Source organism: Antrostomus carolinensis, unplaced genomic scaffold (assembly GCF_000700745.2).
Source record: "Antrostomus carolinensis isolate BGI_N321 unplaced genomic scaffold, ASM70074v2 scaffold7331, whole genome shotgun sequence".
NCBI lineage: Eukaryota > Metazoa > Chordata > Aves > Caprimulgiformes > Caprimulgidae > Antrostomus > Antrostomus carolinensis.
The window spans coordinates 62994-87181 of NW_010296240.1; the positions used below are offsets into that span (position 1 = coordinate 62994).

The 24188-nt window shown below is 38.6% G+C and overlaps 1 protein-coding gene across 1 annotated transcript; it reads right to left on the reverse strand.

Annotated features, from left to right (window-relative positions):
* Positions 1–2706: 2706 nt before the first annotated feature.
* On the reverse strand, positions 2707–23716 carry ZNF106 (zinc finger protein 106; the record flags this gene model as incomplete). The annotated part of the gene is made up of 19 exons (XM_010178208.1): positions 2707–2803; positions 2837–3190; positions 4218–4364; positions 5002–5073; positions 6514–6585; positions 7046–7165; positions 8098–8160; positions 9242–9433; positions 10325–10441; positions 11309–11443; positions 11732–11877; positions 12365–12420; positions 12827–13604; positions 15868–16209; positions 16535–16595; positions 16690–16844; positions 19271–19340; positions 20178–20802; positions 21623–23716. Coding segments are annotated over 18 exons (5302 nt in total), but the record flags the coding sequence as incomplete, so codon positions are not given.
* Between the last annotated feature and the right edge of the window lie 472 nt (positions 23717–24188).

Here is a 24188-nt window from a genome sequence, read left to right on the forward strand (position 1 = left end):
TTCCCAAAGTCATTACACGCTTTGACCGGAGGTATATCAGGAATCAAAATCCTAAGTTGCAAGACTAGAGATGATCTCGTTAATGGCTTCCAAGCCAATACCTCAGTTTGGCATTTATCTTCTGCAACTGCCTCTGGAAGAAGCGAGCAGCCAACAGCAAAAGCTGCCTTGAATTCCAGCTGTACAAATAGGAAACCTCCTCACAGACCTCCAGAGAAGCCCAGGGATTCCCACAGCTGCACAACAACTTCATAGCAAATCCTTTTAAGATATCCTCAGGACAAAGCAGCACAGCACTCTCCTCTGAAACCCTGAGCAATTTTTAAAATTGTTTTTAATTTATGAAGCAAAATTTAATAAATACTCATGCAGCTCTGCTATTTCCTACCTCTTACCCATTTTAAGATTCTTACAATATACCTGAAATGACCTCCAAAGTAGCAAAAGACATCACTGCTACAGCTAAATCTGGATTTCAGAAGTCCAGACTTTTCAGGAGGACTGTTTTCAAGGACAGATAAGGAAATATAATGAACTACAAGAAAAGGAAGTCTGCTTGCACCAACTAGAAAAGATAAAAACCCAACAAGCAATCAGGAATGCAAATAAAGTGTAATAACTGTGTTTGTTTCAACACCTAGTGAGAAAGATCTTTACACGTTCCTGAAAACAGCCGAAAGAACGTGAAGAATCACAAAGAAGTAAGAAAATCTACTTTGACACAACTTTTTTCAGAATGCTACAATCACTCCACATGCTTGTCCTCGGGACACACATCTCCACTTCAAGCACAGTCCATGAAGGACACCTTGAGATGTTCACATTGTTTATGCCACACTTTTACATGCTCCCTCATTGTGGTTCAAAAAAAAAAGAAAAAAAAAACAACCCAGAAGAACTCTTGAATATCAATAATTTTGGAAATGGTTTAAGTATTATGCAGCTTTCTACTTTTAAGTCATGAAAACAACAAATACTCTTGAAGACTTTAGAGCAATACAGCTTGCATCAGAAAACATTTACGCTCCTCAGAGATTTATCTGAACTTGATTCTCTCTTGAATTGCTTCATCGACAGACAGACCGAAAGAAAGAAAGAAAGAAAGAAAGAAAGAAAGAAAAACAAATCACAAACACACACCCCCAAAACCAAAACACTCTCAAAACAGGCTGGGGTCTGAGCCACAGAGTTTTTTCTCGTGTCCACAAACAGCTTAATAAAAAACCCCAAACAAATCACCAAAAAAGCACTGGAACCTCAGAGATTCCCGTGTCTTTGAAGTAGGATGCTACTGCATCTCATTCCTATTTTACTCCTGTCTCTCACCAAAAAATCATCAATGTCAAGCAATTACGGAGAAATTATGCTTGTCTGCTAAGACAATACAAAAATAGTTTGCTTCAGAGAAGGCCCTTAATTTCCTTGATTAGATGGCAGTGGAACATCCACAGGCTTTCCTCAATCACTTTCTTGGCCTAAAAAGGCTTCTTTAGAGCCAAAGAATGAGGCTATAAAACTTATTTGGCCTATGGTTGGCATACCAAGCCTCAAAGTAGTGGTGAAAGAGATGCCCAGTAAAAACAGTACATTCCATTTGTTCGAAAAGCTCTGGATTCATTTATAAGCAGCTCAGTTTTGACACTGGGCTGTCTTTACCTTCTGTTACAGTTTAAGGAAACCTCTGCTTTTTGTATCCTGAGCAGCAAGTCAGTCAAAAGTGAACACAAAGCTCCTTTCCAAATTAAGGAAATCTGTTGTTTAAGAGAGCTCTTTGCTAAATTAGTGTCATTATGGGAGAGAGGATCACAAACGCAAGAAGTACATTTCGCTGAACTTAGTGGGTAAAGTTTTCCACCTCAAGGGGCACCGACAGAGGCATCCTGACATGCAGAAATAGTATTCCCCTCTGCACTGGCTTCTCTGTGGTACTTTCTGTGCATCAGTAGAAACAAGACTTTTACATATCACGTGCATTTTGTATCCTCGACTTCTGCTTGAGAACTTTAGACTTTAAAATCCTTTAAGATCCTGCTCCATTCTTTCCAGTTGAGTTTCTGTGAACTTGAAAAGACCAAGCCAATTAAGCCAGTTCACAACAGAAGCAAGACATTACCTAAGTGGATGCACTTAGGCAGGCAGTGCCTTTGCATTTCTCTTAGTTTACTATGCCATGAAGATATGGGACTGCAAAGCTCAGTCACTAAGATTCCAAATAAAATCAGGAATCCAACTATGGTCTTGTATTAAGATAGCAGTGGTTATGCTGGCATTTCACTAAAACAAAAGCTGACACCATTAACTTCTTTCCTGTACATAAGTACCTATATTTAAAAAGACTAAGATTGCAAAGCACATGAGTGGAGCCACTGTTCTGGCTGTTTGCTGACACTGGCGTACCTCTCAAGAAATAACTGCATTCCTCCAAATAAACGAAATAACTCAGAAGGTGTAGCATTTAGGGCAGTCTGCCACTGTATATATTGTGCCAATTATAGCAATTTTTACACAAGGAATAAAAAATAGGTTACAATTAACATTAAAAACTTTAATTTATTAAATTTCTCCATAAAATACCTTTTCTTTTTATGAAGAAAGTCAAAATGTACACTGGATATTCAGGTTACACTAATAGAATTTGTGATACTCTAGTTTGTAGAATTTTATTAAAATCAGATTAAAAAATTGGATACAACATCAAATCAGACAAGTAATAGACACTTAACAGGTTTCAAGCTGAGTTTGCAAACACCAGCACCTATTGTAATCTAAGTTCTCAACACTCCTCTGGACTTCCTAAAGACTCCTCAGACTATGCTTCTTAAAAAAAAAACACCACAGAAAAACAAACAAACAAACAACATAAAACCAAGGAAGACAAGAGGAGGGAATATTCTTATCTGTCAACAAATTAAAAACTTTCAAGAATCTTCCATTTGGGCCAAGTCTTAATTGACCAGCCTTACTTCTACAGAGTGCAACACAACCTGTGGTCTCTGTAGCAAAGCACGTCAGCCCACTCCATTTTTGCATTCCCAGTGGGAAAAGAAAGAGGAAAGACTGGAGTAAGAAACTGATGTTGTTTGGAATAATTCTGACATACAAAATTACTTCCCAATGTGGGAGGTGAAAAGCTTCATGAATCAATTCTGCTGTCATCCTCAGCATGTCTTTCAATGTGTCCTACAGCATCCTAGAAAAGAACCAGAGAAGTTAATTAAAAATAAACAAAAAATAATTATAAGAAGAAAAAATTCCACAGAAAAACCTTGCAAAAGATTCTTAAAGCCCTAGTGAAAGTGATAATACACATTTTTAGGCTTATAATTTTTTTTTTTAATTAAAAAAAAAAAAAAAAAAGCCAAGCTATTAAATCACATATATAAAGTATTTCACATACCACATGATTCAAAGCAAATAAAAATCAGCTTCCTTTCTGACTGGAAGAGCATACCAAACAAACACATCATATCCAAGGCCAGTGCTTAAAGAGAAATTAAGGATTCTACTTCTGTTTCTTAGTTCTCAAAGACATCTCCTTCCACTGAGTATTTTGAAAAGCATTCAACCCAAAGGCAGTTTATATTGTCAAGGAGTAAAATGTGGATTTTACCCACAAGTCTATAGGTAACAACCCTCCCTTTCACTCACCCCCAAACCCTTTCCACATCGCTTAATCCAACTCTTACACCTTCTTACTTTTTTTCCCTCATCTGTGCTAACATTCACTCAGAAATTTATGCACTACTTAAAGATTGTTAGCAAAACCAATCCTGTGTGAAAAATAAACAGCATCAGCATCCACAACAATGAAGTGGGGTAGTGATGGATAAAAATTAAGAGGATAAAATCCTTTTTCAAGACTAATGTTTGTTCATCTAAAAATAATCTTTTCCTACAAAAATTTAATAACATCTGTAGTATAGTTATCAGAATTTCTTATAATATTTCAAGAATTTTACCATTTCCATGTAATATTTTAGCATCAAACTGTTTTAAATTGACCACATCTCAAGGTATCATACTTGGCTGCAATCTTCATCTGTCACAGGCAGAACTGAACCCTATTAGCCTTGTATGACTGTAACTGTGGGCAGTTAAGCCTGTCAAGACTAGAATAATTTAACCCTTTTTAAGAGAAATAGGATCAAGTCCCACAATTGTGGTGATATAAAGTACTTTATACTATCAAATACAACCATGTTAGTTCAACCATGTACCTGCTTGGAACCTTTCCTGGAAGTAAAGAAAGCATCACAGTTCTTCCAACGACATTTTAGGGTCTGAAAATTTGGGTTGGTGTGGTCAGTTAGCAAGTGTTGTTTCAGATGGTCCACAACTCCAAAGATCAGTGAACATCCATGCCACTGGTAGGAAAAACATGCCAGAATAAGCCAGGGAAAAAGAATTTTTGCTAATGCTTTTCTTCTTGCAACTTCACAACATTCTACCAAAAAATGTTCACATGTATGACACCTCCTGTAACTTTTAAATTTTCTTATTCTATTTCCATTCTCAACGGCCTCTGTTTTTTTAATTATAGCTTTACAGAGTTCCTTCCTGCCTCTAGCCAAGCCTAGACCATCCGCAAGGATGGCAGGAGAAAGAGAAGAACTAAGCCTCTACAAGATTTAAGCCTACCCAAGACAGAGTCATTGTAAATTTAATTAAACTTATTTAGCAATGTATATCAGCTTTTCTGTCACTCAACTGAAGTTTTTGTTTTTAAACAGTTACAAGTCACTATGTAAAAATTGCCAGAAAGAAATACAATTTAAGATGCTACCTATCAACTTGCCCCAAAGCATACACATATACTAAAGACCATGAAAAATGGAACTAGTGATATATACTTACATTTAAAATTTACATATACATTTAAAAAAATAGTATTGAATTATAATAAATTAAAGGTCAAGCTATCCAAGACTGAGTAAAGACCATTCACAGAAAATTAGTCTAAAAACTATAACAAAGGAAGGCTAAAAACATTTTGCTCATTACCCAGCAACGATAATTCTGCATTAGATTAAGCCTCACAGCTCTGACACTGCCATCATAGCATCCAGTGTAGATCTGTAAAAGAAATATTTATGGATAAGCAAGCTGGGAATAATAGAAAAAAATTAAGTAAAATTTTGAAGGAGGCTTCAGTGTAGAGTATATCAGGTGAAAAATAGTAAAACATAAACATGCAAAACTTCTAAATTTAAAAAATGGGTCTAAACTAATTATTTTAAGATTTGCATTCATAGTTTACAAAAACCTATTAATGAATAAGAAATGTTTCCCTAACTTCTACCACTGATAGTGCCGTATGTGTAAAAGTTCAGAAAACTTTAAAATATAATATTACTATCCACTGAAGTGAAAAAATTTTAGATGTAAATGTCAAGTTGAATATATTTCCAGGACTTAACCAGTTATATGTATATCAAAAAGGGATAGTGAGGAAGGGTGAAGAAGAACATCAGAATTTCAGAAAGAGAAGACTGATACAGATCTTGAAAAGGTAGGCAAAATGACATCTGAAAAACATTTTTGTTAGGCAAATGCTCCACACAAAATTGTCCTTTGGAAAGAAAAGGATGTCAGATGCTTGTAATCCCACAAAGAACATTCATTGTTAAAAAAAGTCCTCTTATAATACAGAAAACTCTGCAAGCAGAAAATTTCATTTGTTATTTTTGTTCAAGTCTTTTTGTCTCTTGGAAATTCATCACTAGGATATAACAGCCAATCTGCTGTAAGACACTATTACTAAGACTACTGCAGAAAATTATAATCTTCCACTCATCCCTAAGCTTCTCATCTGAACACTTCTTTGATTTGAGAATGTCAAAACCAGACTCTTGCTGGGGGATGGTTCAAGCCTCAGCCTGTAAGCCCAAAGCCTGAGTTAGCTCTCATCTCTCTCATATGAGAAGTGAAGCTTGGGCAGCACGTCGATCAGTTCTGCTAGATTTGATTCTTCTGTTACTACAGAAAGAAAGTTTGCAAACAAATTCCTACATATGCAGGCAAATAAGTGCTTTTAATGACTATTTTAAGCAAGTTATTTATCCAGAACTGCTTCTGCAACCCATCTTGCAGGGCAGATACATGAAGAAATCTGTGCACCTAAATCAACTGTATACCTTTGTTCAGGTTCTATCAAACATTACTAGAGGTTTGACTGTGGGTGAAGTTTTTCTCTAGCATGTGTGACCCTCTTGAGTAAAACAGGATTGATGCTCGAAAAGAGGGAATATTTTACTATTTATAGACTCTTCATTGCAATCATCACTGTAAATAGAACTACTGTTTTAAGACTACAGTAAGCTAGAAGGTAATTTTTCCCCAGACAACAATATTACATAAATACAAAGCTGTTATAGCAACTCAATTATTTGTCTGACACTTCTAAGTTCTTCTTAGTCAGAGAGCAGGTTGATTTCATTATTTGAAAAAATTAAACTGTCTTGTATACGCTTGTGGAAATTACAAACTTCTCTGAGACCAGTGAAAAGAAGTTACCATGCTCTTATGTATGGTCATACACATGATCATGTCTGTGTGGCCTCCATAGACTTGCAAGCGGTCGTGCGACTTGAAAGAAAGAGAAACAGACATTTAATAGTATGGCAGTTAATAGTCATTTTTCACAGGCATGCAAATGATTGCTTCCAAAAGCAGTTTCCTGGGTAGCAACTGAACTCCTCTGGTGGACTCCAAACTTCATAGCCACCACCAAAGCTCACTTTTGCTTACATTACTTCTGTGAGTCTTTTTGTCCAACTAAGCACTTGGTCTTTCAGCAGACAAAACTAATGTTTTTCCACTTTTCTGAGCTGTCATTGTCTTAGGATAACCCAGGTTCTAAACAAATGTTTTAGGTTATATTCTTTAAAACCCAGGTATTTCAGCTGGTGAGACAACTATGTATTCTGGGTGACAGGAAAGGGAAGGATGGGCCAGAGACCAGTAAACACAAAGATGACTTCTGTTTGACTTCAAAATAATTAAAATATATTAGGTACATGTCATTAGTAACCATCTATTTTCTTACCTGCAGTTCATAAACACGAACAAATTTATCCAGACATGCTGTCACCATCACTTTCCCAAGAATGTTCACAACCGTTACTGCATGGTTATGGCCTTTATAGATCCGTACCAGCTCTCCAGTCTGCATCAAGAAAAAGCAAAGGCAAATAGGAGGTTTTTTGGTGGTGGTGGTTTGGGGTTTTGGGGAGTTTTTTGTTGAAAATGAAACAGTTCCACCCAACCTAGATAGGGTAGCTAGCTTCAATGCTCACTACTCAAAAACCAGAAACACCCTTATAGACTTCCATTTCCTATGAACACACTTCTAGATTATACTGCTTATACTTTCCTTTACCCATGTTAACACAGAGCCATTCCAATACAACAGAAATACATGCCACTACGAAAAGTCTCCACTTCTCCTTCCATCATTAGTTACATGTTCCCACCTATCCTGCAACTAGTACTGTGCTATTAGTACTAGCAGTATTTATGTAGCCACAAGGATCAGTGAGCAAATTTAGCTACACTGAAATATACAAATTTTTTTTGTCAATTAAAATTAATCTCTGATAAATTTCTTAATCTAAGGTATTGCATAGCTACATGAATGCTTCTGCTAGCAAGGGAAGGATGGTGTAAAAGAGGAAGAGAGTGGCAGAGACACAAAGCATTCACAACAGCACAACAGCTTTTGAAACGGCTAGTTTGGAACACTTGTGTTCCTCAAGTTTTTGCTGTAATAAACTCTTCCCCTACCAGAGTATCTCACGTGGCTTTGCTCTGCACCCTTTCCACATTATCAGCATGTTCATAATAATATTTGCAAAAGCAAGATCCCCATATAAAAAGGCATTGCATATCATATTACAAGAGTCAGCATGTTCATGTATCCTCTGCATGCCTCCTTAATTAGCCATAGTGCACAGCTACACTAATGAAATTGTATGATTTCTTTTTCTGGAAGCAATTTGCCCTACCAGTCAAGAAATTATGGAAATACTGACTTCATAGCACAGGAATTCACTGCCTTAATAGCAGAAGTCATTCCAACTTATATATAATGAGACTTACATGAATGTTGTGGGCATGGACAGACTGATCACTAGAGCCACTGAAGACCAGATCATTCACAACCTTATAAAAAAAAATTTAAAAAAATTAGTATTTGTAACAGATATAGAAATGGGCAAGCAAAACTTTAAGATTCTGTTCGGTTTAAAGTTGTACTGTAATATTTCCTAAATTTAACAGTCTTAAAATCAGAGTACAAAAAAAAGTATGCACTGAGTTCTTTACAAAAGAGCTATAAAATGTACTATGCTATCCTAATTATGACTTTTGACACTTCACTATTGACATCAGAAGCTGTTAATTTGCAGCCCATCAGGCTAACTCATCCTACCTATGGACTATTCTCAGGGACAGCTCAGCAGCAGATCAGGGACCAAGCAAACTGAATGCAGCATGCTGATCTGCACACCCACAGTAAAGCCCCTTGTTTCCTGGAAATACTGGATGTGCTGTGTATTTACATTCTGGTCAGATAAGAAAGACAGTGCTCCTGACAAGTACTAATCTAGAAAGGAAGCTTAACAGATCCATCATGGATCAAGAAAGGACCACATTCAGAATGCTGCCACACCAGCAGGATAAGAATACTCCACAGGGTATAAAAGGCTGTGCCACTGCACCATAATATCTAAAGTGACACATACAATTTATGGAAGTCATCCCCTGTCTGTTACATGATAGTGGTCACAGCAAAGCAGTCAGACAAGCATTATGTTCCAACTTGTAATCTCAGGAGTCAGAAACCTATAAATAAGTGTAAATTAGTGATTCTTCTATTAAAAAAAAAAGAATACTTATCTAGAGTTACATTTTTTCTAGTTTCCTCTGAGGTTTGTATCTCTGAACTTCACCTTTTCCCCAGCTTTCCCTCTGTTAGCAAACTCAAATTTCAAGATTCCCTGAAGGTTCTACCAACATGAAATAAACATGCTTCCTGCATACACACCTCCAACAGTTTTGCTGGGAACATGAAATACGGTAGTCAGAGACAATTTTCCTACCAAATTACTCAATTTTTATAATTTAAAATAGAGAAATCCTCTATTTCCTACCACAATCTGCTCAGTATCAGATGAGGAAGAAAAAGAAAAAATAGAGCATTTTAAGCATTCTTTGTCAAAAATACATTTTCAGAGACACTTGCCTTCATGCAGAGTATAGTCTTGCTGTGACCTTCCAGGGTTCTGAGGAGGAGTCCGTTCCGTGCATCTCGCACACTGATGGTGCAGTCGTAGGAGCCCACTACCAGCAACTTGCGTGCTCCTTCCTGAGCTGTAGCTAGACAGCTCACTGCTCTAGGGCCATGGCATTCAAAGGTATCAACCTGCTTGTTGTTCTGTTAGGGGAGGAAAAAAAAGTGGTATTTAAGAATTAAAACTCTGCTATGACACTGACTAGACCAACAAGTCCTTTTTGTGTTGTACTTGTTATAGCATCCGATTTCAGTTTAGTAGCACACCATTTCAGCAGTCAGTTGCATCTTAACAACTAAGTTTCCAAATCAAGGAAACTACCCCTTATGTTAGGCTCCAGTTTTCTGTCTTTCAAAAAAAATCATTTTGCTATTTAGCAAAGGTCCAGTAAATCCTCCTTCTGAGTTAGAACAATGAGAGGAAATAGTGTTATGAGAAAAATCCAAAACAGGGTAAATTTATAAGGATAATTTTTGAGAAATTAGTCTAGGATCCATAAAAAAAAAAAAAAATCAGAAAAATAATTTATTTAAATAATGATTTTTATTCACTTTTAAATATCATGGGGAATGCTGATTAAGCCCCTTTGCCAGAAAATCACGTGAATGAGTCTCTTCTAAAACTGCAGAAACCAGCAACACGTTATAGTCTCTTACACTACGTTGATGGGCAAGAAAGGAGGATTCACAAATCACAGAATCACAGAATATTAGGGATTGGAAGGGACCTCAAAAGATCATCAACTGTGTCAGAAAACTCATGACACATGAGTGGTAGGCCAGGTGGAACCTTAAGGAAGAATGTCACGACAATACAGCAGTTAAGAAAAGGGTAACCGGAAGCAAGGGGAGACAGGAGAGCTTCGTGCACTGACAAAATAAGGGACCAAAAGGGGCCAACAGTGAGCATTTATACCAAAAAAAACTGTAATTACAAATACACTTAGTACTCAAAAAAAGAATTGAAAGAAACACAGAGTGGAAAGAAACAGCATCGCAACAGGCTTTTAGATGCCAATATTTAAACAAACTAACCTTTATGCTGAAAGTAACCACACTGCCATTTGCAAGGCCTGCATAAAGGATCCGCCATCTACTGTGTAAACAGAGCACTCGATCTTCCAATTTAAACTGTTCCATGCACTCTCTGGTCTGGTAATAGAAAGAAGTATTTAAAGTTTTTCATTAACTGAAAACAATTCAGGGAAAAAAGCCTGAAGTGAATGATGATTTTCACCTACAAGTTGCATTTTTTGAACCAACAGAGCAGGAAAAAAACATGTGGAAGTCTGGTGTCACCATGGCAGTTTGATCCTGGTTTTAATCTGCTCACTCACATCTCTGAGACTTGATTGTACTTCAGCAACCAGTTATAACCCTAAAAGCTTTATTCTAGTCACAACCTCTAATGTATATAGAAGCTTAGACTACAGACTACACACATATGAAAAACACATGCTTGAGTTTGAGGAAGTGCCATGAATCACCAGCTTAAGAGAAAAAAACCGCTGGCAGTTTGCCACCTGAAGCAGATATTTGCTTTCTAATCCTTCAAGACACAGGTTGGACAAATCTTCCTATCATTTAACCTTGAAAGTCCAGCTTCAGGAAGTCTCAATCTGCTCTTCCACCTGCCCTCAGAATAATAGATACTTGTTCTCTCTATAGCTGCTCTACAAAGAGAACAACACCTTCCATAAGCAATGAATTTAGAAACACAGCAAGACAAATACGATATCAATGGCCAAACAACCATCCTGCACTTTCATGTTCCCGGCATTCAGGATCCTGTCATGTCTTTCTGCCAAAAACTCTGTTAACAAGGTAGTCAAAATATTAGGTAATGAATCCATTAATGGTTTATTGTTTGGGTTTTTTTCCCCTACTCCACTCCAATGAGGTACGAAATGGGGCTCATGTCCAGCTCTTGTGATTTTAAAAGGCTTTTTTCATTTATTTTTGCAAGGAAAGACTCGCATAAAAATGCGGTGCATGTTAATTAACACAGAACTTGAGTACCTTGATATTGTAACAGTTGATAGTGTGGTCGCTTGAGCCAGTGTAGAGTGCAGCATTCTTCCCATTTGTCTGAGTGACCAGGAGGCAGTTCACTTTTGAAGTATGTCCTTCAAAGATGGCCACACACTTCCTGCTCTAAAAAGCAAAGCAGAGGGTCTGTCAACATAAAGTCTCATAATGCCTCTTGGGATCTGCGCCTGACAGAGTAGGGTAGGACAGTTCACAAAAGCAGGACACATACAGCAATTATCTCCCCTTACACCTCTCATAGGAAGAAGAGAGGTTTGAAGAAAAGAATAGCATAAAAAATTAGGTATTTGAAAAAACAATCGCTTCCTTAACTTCACAGGAAGGCTTTACAAGAATAGAATTGCAACCTTGTGACTGCAATTAATGTAACACCATTCCCACAACCTTACTTACAACCAGATTGTAGGCACAAACAGTTTTGTCTGCTGAGCAGGTATATAACAAATTCCCAAAAATCTGAATAGCATTCACTGCAGCCAGGTGTCCCTCAAAGTTTCCCTCTGTAGGTTCTTCATCCTCACCTGGCTCCGAAGACACTTCTGCAGGACAAAGACACATGTACTTTGATTATGGGAATACACTCCAGCAAACACACTACACACAGCAAAACTACTTTGTGGGCTCGGCACCTTAAAGTCAGATTTAATTGTGTGTCCCCAGCAGAAGCCTCTAAGTGGCAGAAGGCAACATAAAATGCCAGAAAGACCCTTATAGGATATTAAGTCCAGAAAGACCTTTAAAATCATAAAATGACTGTATTATTGTTTGTCCTACAGCTCTAAGGAGACTGTGGAGCAGAAGAGCCTGCGTGGGAGGGGGCAGGGGGGATGTGGAGGGGTCCAGGCACAAAGCATTTAATAAGAGATGACATAAGTGTGTATGCATCACTTCCCACTTCAATTTTTAGTGCAGGCTTTCATCCTCAGGTCAAAATTCCCCTCTAGAAGCAGTCTGATCAAGACTTAACTCAAAGTCCTGCAAGATACTATACACAAAGTTATCAGAAGAAAAGCTTAAAAGATATACCTGATGAGTTCTTTGAGCCTCTTAGTGATGATATGGAAGTCTGTGTCTCAGCCACACTGTAACATAGAAATAAAGAGTACTGAGACTGCACTTTACATGTTCATTTTCAGACAAAATACTGGTGTAAGTAATAGTCCAGAATACAAGACACTGCACTTAGCAGAAAATAGGCTGTGACAGATAAGCTCAAAAACAAGCTTTCCATGGAGGGCAGCTTTGTTTTTGTATTAGAGAAATTAGTAGGTAACACTAATTCATTTGTTGGACCAAAAAAAGCAAATTCCATTTTATTTTTCCCTCTTATTTCACTCCTGAATGAAATTTAAAGTTACTGACGTTGTAAAAAACAAGAAAATGGGAATAGAAAATATTTCCTGGAAAAAAAAAAAAAAAGGCAGAGGCAGGCCTCTTAATGAATATTGTATAATGCTTTTACTTTTGAGAGTTCTACAATAATCTCACCTTCTTTTCCCATCATCCCTATAATTTGTGCCAATCTCACTAGTAGAGCTCACTTCATCATAACCAGAGCAAGATGCCTCTAGGACTGCTTGATCCACAGAGCTGTGTGAGTCCCTCTTTGATGGACTGTCTGGTTTCTCATCTCCCGATTCCGATGAACCAACGTCAACCACCTCACACTGGGGTGCTGGAACTTCCACTAGTTCCAGAGAAGCATCACTGTCATTCTCATCTTTGTTTCTTGCTGTTTGAGCAGTAGCTCCATCTTCCTGTCTTGGGGGAGTGGATGTAGTAACTTTTTCTCCTTTAGGAACCTTCCCACCCTTGACTTTCCGCACAGGCTTAGAGTGAATTATATCCTGTTCTGTATCACTGTTCTCTGGCACATGGGCTGCCCTCAGAGTTTTCTTCTTCCTTAACTTTCTCCTCCTCTTGTTCCCTTTTTCTGCTGGGACTACAGTGGTTGCCACCTGTTGCTCGGATGGTTCTACTGACAATTTGGGGGGTTTATCCATTGGCATTTCTAGAAGGACTGATTGCTTTGGAAGAGAAGCGCTACACTGATGCAGGAAAAAGCTTTCAGTCACTGTATCATTTGCTTCTCTCTTGCTGAAAACAGACACTGAATGAGAAGGGATCTCAGGAAGCCCAGACTTCCCCCTGTCTGCAGCAGACTTGTGAACATCTTGATTAGTCTGTTGGAAACAAGCTGCCAGCTCTGAGAGGGATATGGTTGCAGAGATAACTGGATACACTGTAGTCTTCTGGTTGGTCTCGTCTGAAGAAAACAGACTAGTGTTACATTCAATCTGTACAGCAATAAATACCTGTGCAAAACTGCTTTCCCTGCATTCTTCGGTTTATACTTAATTGTGCATGTAAAGTACATAGTCCTACATGTTGAAAGCTATGTGCACACGCAGATTTGCTATTTCAGTCAGCTAACCAGCCTTCAAAAAAAAACATAGCTGGGGAATAAAATGTTTATCTGTGTACCTAGAAGGAAAGGAATGAGGCACATCATCCAAGTTGCTGGTTGACCATATGCTTCTAAAGTTCTGACAAACAACCTTTGGTGAATCCTACATGGGCAGCTTAAGATGCTACCACCCTTCACCAGCTGTCACTGCTGCTGTAGGACTGGTATTAACCACTGCATGCCTAATATGTCTCAGCTGCTCAGGGACACAGTTTGAAGACCTTGTGCTTAACTCATCTGCATTAGTTATTTCTACCAAGTCACTTGGACCTAACCCAAGGTAGATGAGTCACGCACAACCCACTCTGCACCTCGTACCTTCTGTCCTGGGAATGGCAGCACTGTAAGACACCAGGGTAAGCTTTGTTACTTCATCTGTGGTGGATGAAGCAATGGGGCAAACATACTCTCCCTATCATTTTAATTTGAAGCTAATATGAACAAATTAATCCAACCTCTCAACTGAGACAGGCTAAGAGCACAAGCAGCATCTCACAGCTGTGTTTACCACACCCTAAAATTCCCCAGTTGTATTCACAATAACTACAATCCAGAACAGGAAGTTTCAAGTTCCCTCAATGCAAATGGAAAGCTGGCAGTATTTGAAGCACCTCCCTGCTTCAGTCTCTTAGAAATCAGCAAATTAAACCTACAGCAATGCTTAGACGAAGCTGCTGGACTGTTTAATACACCATGGTACAAATCTGATGCTTTGCAATTACACATTCAACTAGAGACAGCTTAAATGTGAACTGCTTGTCCCACACCCTCCTCAGATGGGAAGTTCCAAGACAAAACTAGAACTTGCTGACAGTGCAGGGTATATTGTATTTAAAGTATATCAATGGAAAGCTGGTTTTCCCCCAACCCATGACTGCCATACACAGCTTCAACCTGTTAGAAAACCCTTTATAAAGAAGAAATGAATGCTTACATAAGGTTTGAACAGTTACTGTGGTGAATTATACTGGGAAGAAGGTACACAAACCATAAATTCTGAATACACCTCTAACATTGGGCATCCCTCTTTTCCCACAGGAAGAGGAGGGAAGCAACTTGGTCGCTTAAAAACAAAACAAACAGAAAAATAAGAGTAACCATCTGCTTAAACTAAAATTTCTAAACCCAGAAGTTATTAATTCTTAGCACTTGGAGTGCTGCAGGTGTTAGAAAAGGAAGTCAGAAATCACCATGGCAGTGCAAGAAAACAGAATCGCTCAGTTCTTCAGGTGGAAGAGATTGCTGGTAATTAGTGGAAACCAAAGGCAATCAGCTTCTTCAAAGCAAGGCTGAGCTCACCTCCTACGGAAGCTGGCAAGTCAGATGTTCAGCCCCCAGAAAGCAGACAGTCTGCCTCCAGAGAGGATTCCTCTCCCCAAATTACAGAATTTACATGGTGGTAAATGCTTATTTAACCCTCAAATTACCAAATTCACTTGATGGCAGATACTAAATTCAAATGCAGCACATATAGAAGTTGAGACAGGGTGGAGGAAAAGACGGAATGTTTTTACTATCACAAATTATATTCTTTTTGCTTACTCAGCAGGGCCCAAGAAAAACATAGAAAAATTTTAATGTAGTTGGTCATATTTAAAAAAAAAAAAAAAAAAATCTTCAAGCATGCTTTTTTCCTTTGTAGGCAGATTTTCAGCCACCAACGCCCATTAAATGATGCAGAGTAGAAGAAAAAAAAATACAGGGGAGGCTTTAAGGTTCGGGTTTGTTTTTTTAAAATGAAATTATTCTAAGAGGATACAACCTTCAAATTCATGTTTGTTCTATTTTTAAAGTAAAATTAGAAACTTGCAGGTGCATATGACTACAATTGCATGTGCTTAACAATTTCAAAAACATGGAATCCATTTGGATGTGTTGTAAAGAAGGTCTCGGTTTCCAAGACTATTAAGTTGACAAAGTCCTACACAAGTTAATGGGAGTTCACCCCTGCACAACAGGCTGCAGGTTTGAGACCCAACTTACATTCTTCTGGGGAAAAGAAATTTTTTTTCCTTATTTTCTTAAAGGTAGTTCTCTTAAAACAAAGAGAAGACACACATACCATTCTTCTGCTCAACCTCTTCTGCTCGTGAAGCACATGGAGAGCTCTGGAGGACAGAATTCACATTTTCTTCTGAGATTTTTGGAGACACAGGTTCTCGTTTAACTTGTACTGAGGAGTCAGGAGGAGCGGCAGGTGTGATGCCAGAAGACTGGAATGGTGACAGCATGTTTACATGAACAGAAGCTCCCAGTGGAGGTACAGAAGAAGACAAAGTGTCCAAACGGGGCAGAAAGGAACCTGCAGGAATTAAGTCAGCTGCCATCTGAGATTTGCTATTTCCTGTCTCACTTAAGACACTGCAAGAATGTTGCTCTGACAGTTCAGAAGGTTCATATGTTTCTAATGGCAAAAGAGGAGAGAAAGAAAAAAAAACAAAGCAGAACAAAAACGTTCACATTTTACAATAAAATTTAGTGATGCCCAGATCTCATTCCTTGTGGACACTCAGACAAGGAAGAGAACAATTTGTAAGAAAGCCACTAGATGACACTACCAAAGATGGCAGATCACACTTGAACAATAAAGCCTTCAATATTGAAAGCCTGTAAATTTATTGCACAATTTAAGTGAGTGAATTCAAGTTAAATGCAATTTTTACAAGATGCTGAATTCAAAGATTACGAGAATCAGCATTCCACTGTTGCAGTTTTATGGTATCTCGTACCTTGTAGACCCTGCAAGATCTGGATTCTCTGACTTCTCAGTGTACTCATTTCCATGGTTATCTGCAAAACAGTTGTGGTTTAAATCAGTCCTACTTAAGGCAGTTTTTCAGGCTGCTAACTTCTAGTTCAGACAGTCTTAAAAGCCCACTATTACCTGTTGCTTTAATACAAGGAACCGTTGAACTTCAACATACGCAGCCTGCAGGGCTGCCCTAGCCTGCAAGAGACTGCTGTCCACACTATGCAGGGACTTGCTTAACTCTTCTTCCCTCAGTGAAATAGCCAACAACTGGTCTACCTGAGAACGTTCTGAAAAAAGAAACAAAATGTAGAGTATAATTGTACTTGACCATATATTAAAATACATTACACATGATAACTCACTAAATACTACCATCACCTCAACGTAAAAAGTCACATAAATTAGGTCAAGCACCAATAGTCATACAAGAAGCTGAAAAGGAATGCACAGGAACAGTCACATGTACAAGAAAGAAGAGAAAAGTTGATATTTCTTTTTACAGAATCTCAACCTTAACTCTAGTAATTATTCCCATCATAGCTTTGCCAGTACTAATTTAGTTTAGTTCAACAGAATCATTCTCTTCCACAAAGATCTTTATTGAAGTACATGTGTACATAAAATACAAATATATACTTTCTGTGAATGTAATCAAAAAGGCAAAGCCAAATGTAATCTAAACAAGATTTAAATTATTCAGTTCATCCAGAAGGCAAGGAAAGGCAGTTTAAGAGAAAAGGAAACTAATGATAAAAAGTCATTTACTATTCAGGATGATTTGGGGCCATGAGACTCATGTTTGCAATCTCTTGAGAAAGATTCTCTTTTACTCAGTAAAAGATCCTCTATACTATCTTCTGAAGTCTTCCAGCATTACAGATTCTCCAAGCAAATTAAGTTTCAGTATGAACATTGCTTGGTTTCACTCAGATTACACTTTCCTTTAGTAGATTTACTATAACTACTATGATGCTGAAGCAAAGCAATGGGAAAGAGAGATTTTACTAAACTGAATGTGTTAGTAGTCTCCATAACAGACACTAGTCATTGAAGACAGAGGCTGATAAAAAACACCACCTTTTCAAATCATGAAATATTAGCTCCCACAAGAAGATCCATATTAATTGCCCTGCATTCCAAATAACTCAATACAAATGAGCAAATAAATAAAGCTCCCAGATGGTAATGCAATAATTTAGTTCTTAAAGAAAACATTCTGCCTAAAAGAGATGGTTCATTTTGATGTGGCTGGGTTGGGCATATTTGAGAAAGACCTGTCTAATGCTAGATTAAGATTTCTTTGGTTAGGAGCAGGAAGGAGTGAGGCATTCCATGTTCATTTCCATTAAGGACAGGGAAGAAGGAGTCAAAAAATAAAAAGCATTGCTGGAGATGTCAAAAACAGAACACAGCCCAAGTTACGCAGAGTACAAGTTTTCTGGTGAGACCACGCAGAAGTAGAAAGCAAAAGCAGCACAGCTGAATTAGAAGGGAGTGATGAGTGCTTCTCCCTTCAGAATTCCATCCAGAGGCAACAAATCTCCCTTCCCTGATCAGGGGAAAACAAAAGTCCCATCTGTGCAACCAGGAACATGAACTGCAGGCAGAAAGGAGGCAAAGTCTTCTCTTAGAAGTAACTGTTGACAAACTACGATGGGACTCTTCAGAGAAGAATGTATTGCAGACTTGAGAGCAGTCCACCCTATGATCTTCATTAAGAGCCCAAGAAGCACCAAAGTAACATTAAGGAACTACCATTTTAGCCAATAGCTACTTGCTATTTATAACCTCTATACCAGATTCACATATGCATGATATGCAGTAAGTTTGCAAATGACACAAAGTTGGGTGGAAGTGTTGATCTGCTGGAGGGTAGGAAGGGACTACAGAGGGATCTGGGCAGGCTGGATTGATGGGCTGAGGCCAACTGTATGAAGTTGCTATGCTAAACAATGCTAAATGCTGAGTCCTGCATTTGGGTCACAACAAACCCATCCAATGCTACAGCCTTGGGGAAGAGTGGCTGGAAAGCTGACCAGCAGAAAAGAACTTGGGGCTGGTGGTCAACAGCCAGCTGAATACGAGCCAGCAGTGTGCCCACACAGCCAAGAAGGCTAATAGCATCCTGTCTTGTATCAGAAATAGTGTGGCCAACAGGACTAAGGAAGCAATCTTCCCCCTCAACTCAGCACTGGTGAGGCTGCACCTTGAGTACTGTGTTCAGTTTTGGGCGCCTCACTACAAGGACATGGAGTAGCTGGAACATGTCCAGAGAAGGACAATGAAGCTGGTGAAGGGTCTAGAGCACAAGTCTTATAAGGAGAGGCTGAAGGAACTGGGGTTGTTTAGTCTGGAGAAAAGGAGGCTGAGAGGAGACTTTATTGCTCCCTACAACTACCTGAAAGGTGAGCTGGGTGTTGGTCTCTTCTCCCAAGCGACAAGCGACAGAACAAGAGAAAACAGCCTCAAGTTGCACCAAGAGAGGTTTACATTGGATATTAGGAAAAATTTATTCACTGAAAGAGCTATCAAGCATTAGAACAGGCTGCCCAGGTAAGTGGTTGAGTCACCATCCCTGGAGGTATTTAAAGGATGTGTAGATGTGGTGCTTAGGGTCATAGTTTAGTGGTGGACTTGGCAATGTTAGGTTTATGGTTGGACTTGATGATCTTAATAGTCTTTTCCAACCAAAACAATTCTGATAATCACTCACCTTTTTTACCTTTGATTTTTCTTCTCTTATTTTTTCTTTCTAGACTAGGGATTTCAGGAGAAGATCCCTCCTGCAAGTAAAATAATTTATTAACAAAAGTTACAAGAGCAATTTTGCCTAAATCAAACAGACATCCACTGTCTTTTGAACCATTACTTGTATACAATCCATTTTGCACATTCTGCTATAACTCTTCTTTCCCTCTGCCCTTAAAAGAAGGAGGGCAACAAAGTGAGTGCCATGTTTTCATGTCAACTAGGAAGAAATATTAAAAAAGCCAACAGCCTCTGTTTGCTCAGATGACCACACCTGGGTCAGATTTTCTGATCTATGGTTTCAGTTTAAGGTCTAGAAGATTATATCAATGAGGAATTAAAATTATCACTTTCTGTATATAACAAAACTATTTTAAGAATCTTGATCAGAAACTTTTTTTTTTTCCCCTTTGGCTAAGTCCAAGGACAGGGAAACAAATTCAGATTTAAGGATATCATTTTGTAAAAGGGGCTGTCTTTCCTTACTTGACCATAAAACCAGGAACATCTAAGGAAAATAAATTTCTACTACAGCCTAGCTTCCATTTAAGTTTTGAGACACCAAGATCCTTGCTACAACACCAAGTATTTACCAGCATAGCATGCCAGTTATGAAATCAAAATTAAAGAGCATTTTCCATTCCTACTAATTAAAAAGGATTAAGCAAAAGTCCTGCACTAGGAAGGCAGAAATGGAAAAGGTTCTTCAAGAAAATTAAGCCAAGCAAGCGGAGTAGTTTGAGGCTATCAATGTACAAGACAGTCAAATGGAGAAAGTCCTCTTTGCAGAGATCATTTCAAGGTTGAACAAGCATTGACAGGGAAAAAACATTTTTTTAGCACACGAAAGCTGGACAAAATTGCACACTTACTCCAGTTGCTCTTCGTTTCTTTCCAATTCCTTGGCTGTCGTTCTGCTCAGTGCCAGATGTGCAGCTACTGTCTGTAGCTGCATCAATGTTATTAGACACTGCAAGAAGTGAAGCATTATTTGAAGCTGGATGACTGTCTTCTGAATTTTCTAGTACATATTGTTTTTCAAGAAGGGGTGTTCTTTTCTCTGGGCTCTCCTGGTCTTGTTGCATGAGGCCTGTGACCTCAGAGGTGGCCTGTAGGCTGTGTCTCCTTCCACCAGTCTCAGTTCTTTCAGACACAAATGGTGACAAAGGAAGAGAAGATGTCTCCCGTTTCAAGTCGGCCTCAACATCAGCATTTGCCTCGAACCCAGATGTTATGTGATGTGAGTGGCTGGCTGCAATTATTTGCCTTTGCCCACTTTCTTTTATTTTGGTTTGTTCACTGAAGAAGCTATAACCAGAAGGATTTCTGTCTGCAATGACACTGCTCTCAGAAAAGCTACGTTTTCTGGCTGAGCCAGGTATTGCTAAGGAAATCCCTTCCCACTGGAATCCTTCCAGAGTAGACAGATCAGGTTCTTCACCGAGTTCTAGACCCTCTTGCTCATTGTGAACAAGAGGCACCATTTCTATGCCAAACCTTTAACAAGATAAAAAGAAAAATAAATACACATGTAACAAGCCATTTAAATCTAGAAAAAAGCCTTTCCCTTCCCAAATGCACATTACTGCTTTAAGAGATCAAGTAACTCATGACACTGGTATTCTGTGCTTTCTGTCTCATCTGGCAATGGAATATCTTTTGTGTATCACAAAATTAGATTTAGTGGCTAAGAAATGACAGCATGATTTCCAAGTTAGAAATCATGTTATTATAGTTATTCCAAACCATCTTTTGAATAAGCAAATACAACAACTTCTCAAGATGCTTTAAAAACTTCACATTTAAAGAAGGTTTCAAAAATGAAATATTATATAATTGCTTCCTCTAAACACAAAATCAAACTGCATATCAGATTAAAAGATTAACAAAGACGGAGCATTTATTCTGCCTGCAGCAATGCAAGCATTTCTTGTAGTCTTGAATAAATGAAGAAATAAGCAACCGTCACAGCATTGTTCGCATCCTGATTGTATTTTTATATTCTTCCCCTTATTAGAACTTGAAAAGCACATCTATTGCTGGCGTCCATATTCAGATGTTAAGCAATGATTATGAACTGATCAGAATATTTTCTGAGCAGCAGACTACTATTATTTATCTATGGATAGGCATCCACAGCAGCAAGCAATCATAACAATTCTAAATTATTTGCATATGCAAAAGCTTGTGGTATAGTAAGCTTCATTCTGAAGTCTTAGTTTTAGAATTCTGGAATTAATTTCAGACTTGAAGAAAAACAACCCTGCCCCCTCAACACACACACAGAGAGGCACGGTTAGATTTGAAAGCTACCAACCTTGGTAAACCTTTGCCAAGTTCCTGTTTCTTCTTGGTTACCTGCTGGATGACTTGATCCCAGTTGACATTTCGCCGGGAAGCACTAAGAATCTGCCTGAGGGTGGGTTTAAGCCCCGACTCCTTCTCAGTCTCACTTCTCCGATGGCCACTCACGTTTCGAATGCGCCGTGCGTTATTGAGATTGGGCTCTGGAAGATGCGTCCCAACTTTGCTCTTCAGACTAATATGTCGTGTCAGGTCTCTTTGCAGAGAGGCAGGGAGGCCAAGTTTGCTTAAATCGGGAAGAAGGAGGCCTACTGACTGGCTTCCTCCTTTTTGCAGCTCATGATCTGAAGGATTTTCAAAACCTTCCATTTCAAAGTGATCATGTGACTTGACACGGTCTTCATCCCCTTCTCCATCCTGTAAGGAGGTTTTCAAATCCACACGCAAGTGGTCCTGACCACTTGATGGAGAAACTGTGGATTCCATCTGAAACGTAGAATCTTTTAGAACAGCAGAAGCAATACTTGAAGCAGCCGGCTTTTCATCATCTTCCTTTTCAATGGTAGCAGGTTTACCTTCTGGATTGTCACAGTGTAAACAAGAACTAAGAGAAGAATTCAACTTTTCAACTCTTGCTTCTGACTTCTCACTTCCTGTTAAATCATCATCGCTCACATCTTCTAATGAATCCAGTTTGAACTCCTTCTTTGGTGATGCTTTCCCACTTTCTTTCCTATTCTGGTCACTTGTATCCTTGCAGGAGCATAATGGGTCATTCTGCAAGGAATGGTTGCACTGATCACCTTTGGGGTTATGTTCTGTTTCACTTAAGTTATTAACAGGCTCTCCAAGATTGCTACCAAGCACATCTTTGTTGTCTTGTAAGTTACCAGCACATGCGCCATGTAGCTTTGATGAGTAAGAGGAGAAACCATTTGTTTCCACGTTTAGTGCATTCAAATTATTCTGCTCTTCACCACTAGTTGAGGATAAGAGAAGCTTGACATTTTTTAAGAGACTTTTTGTGTCTTGCTTTAGGGAAGATAACTTCGTATGCGTGATATTCAGAAGAGGGGATTTCAGTGATGGCATCCTATTACTTCTGCCATCGTCTTTGTCAGGCTTCTCACCACTGGAACAGTCTTTCATTACCTTGCAAGAATCAAGGTGATCTGAGGTTACATTAGGAAATGGATCATGTTTTTTAAGTTTTGAAAGGCTAACATTGGTTTCACAAGTTTTTCCTTTCGCTGACGAATCAGTAAGAGGCATAAACACAGAATCGATCTTATCTGGAGTTTTAGAAACATTATCTTCCAATCGTAGCTGCTGCTCTGAAGCTTTCTGGGCTGGGTAGGGAGTCCAGCGGTACATTTTATCTCTGGAAGGACTGCCACTTTTTCCACTGGCTCTTGAAGTTTTGCTTTCTAGTTGCTTCAATGTACCAAAATCCAATGCCCCCTCAGAAGGAAGTTTGTCACTAGTAAAATCAAGCAAGTCACTCCTATTTCTTTGATCTCTGTACGGCAGAACATCAATGTCTTTCCCCTGCCGCTGCCGTGCATATCTTTCCTTATTATATTTAATTGGCTCTGCCGAATATGTATCTCCTGAGATTCCAAAATTCCAGCCATTTGTACCATGAGGACTAGATTTCCAGTTTCCTCCATAACTCTTGGAATTCCAGCTAGAAAAATGACCTGTTCCTTCTGAGTGCCAAGTAGAATTTCTCTCCCTGGCACTGTGATGCCAATTTGATGTTCCTCCTCCCCGCCCACTTGGATGCCAAACATTTCCAGAATTCCCATAGTTACGCCTATTTGAAGAGCTTCCTGAAACATTTTGGTGCCACCCAGAGTGTCCCCTCGGGCCACCTGAATGTCTGTTTATATTAAGGTTCCTCTGAGAGTGTGAAAATTTGCCTTGTCTAGGAATAATATAATCATCTTTTTCCCACTTCCAGTCCCTTTGTGATGCATTATGATGATGCCACGAGGACTGATCATAAGCTTCTCTTTCTTTGTAAGCAGCTCTTTCTTCTCGCCTTCTCTGCGATCTCCTGTCATCACATTCTAATTCTTGGTTTGCACAGCTTGGTTCAGCTTGCCTACAAAACAGTTGAGAAAAACCTAAATTCCGATGCACTTCCACTGAAATCCAACAGCACACAAGCCTCATGCATTTTATTTGCACTGGGAAGAAAACTTTTTTTTCAATAAAAAGAAATAGAGATAACTTATTTAGCTCCTTTACAGCTTCTGTAGCATTTGACTTTCAAAACTAATGTTGTACCTTTGCTTAAATATGATATTTCAAAATTGCTCTTACAAGAACAACTGATTTGGTGCAGGGACAGTTCAACACACTAATTCTTAAAAATGTATGTTTAACTCAGAAGATAATAATCCTTTATAGTTGGAATAGACTAGTTATTGAATGGCTACTAATAAGAAACAAACAAAAAAGCTTCTTTCTGTTGTATAACCTGCAATTTGAGCAATCGTGATAGATGAAAAATTCATTAGTAGTGAGATTATTTTTTCTGAAGACTATTCCATTGGTGTTAGATGATGTAACTA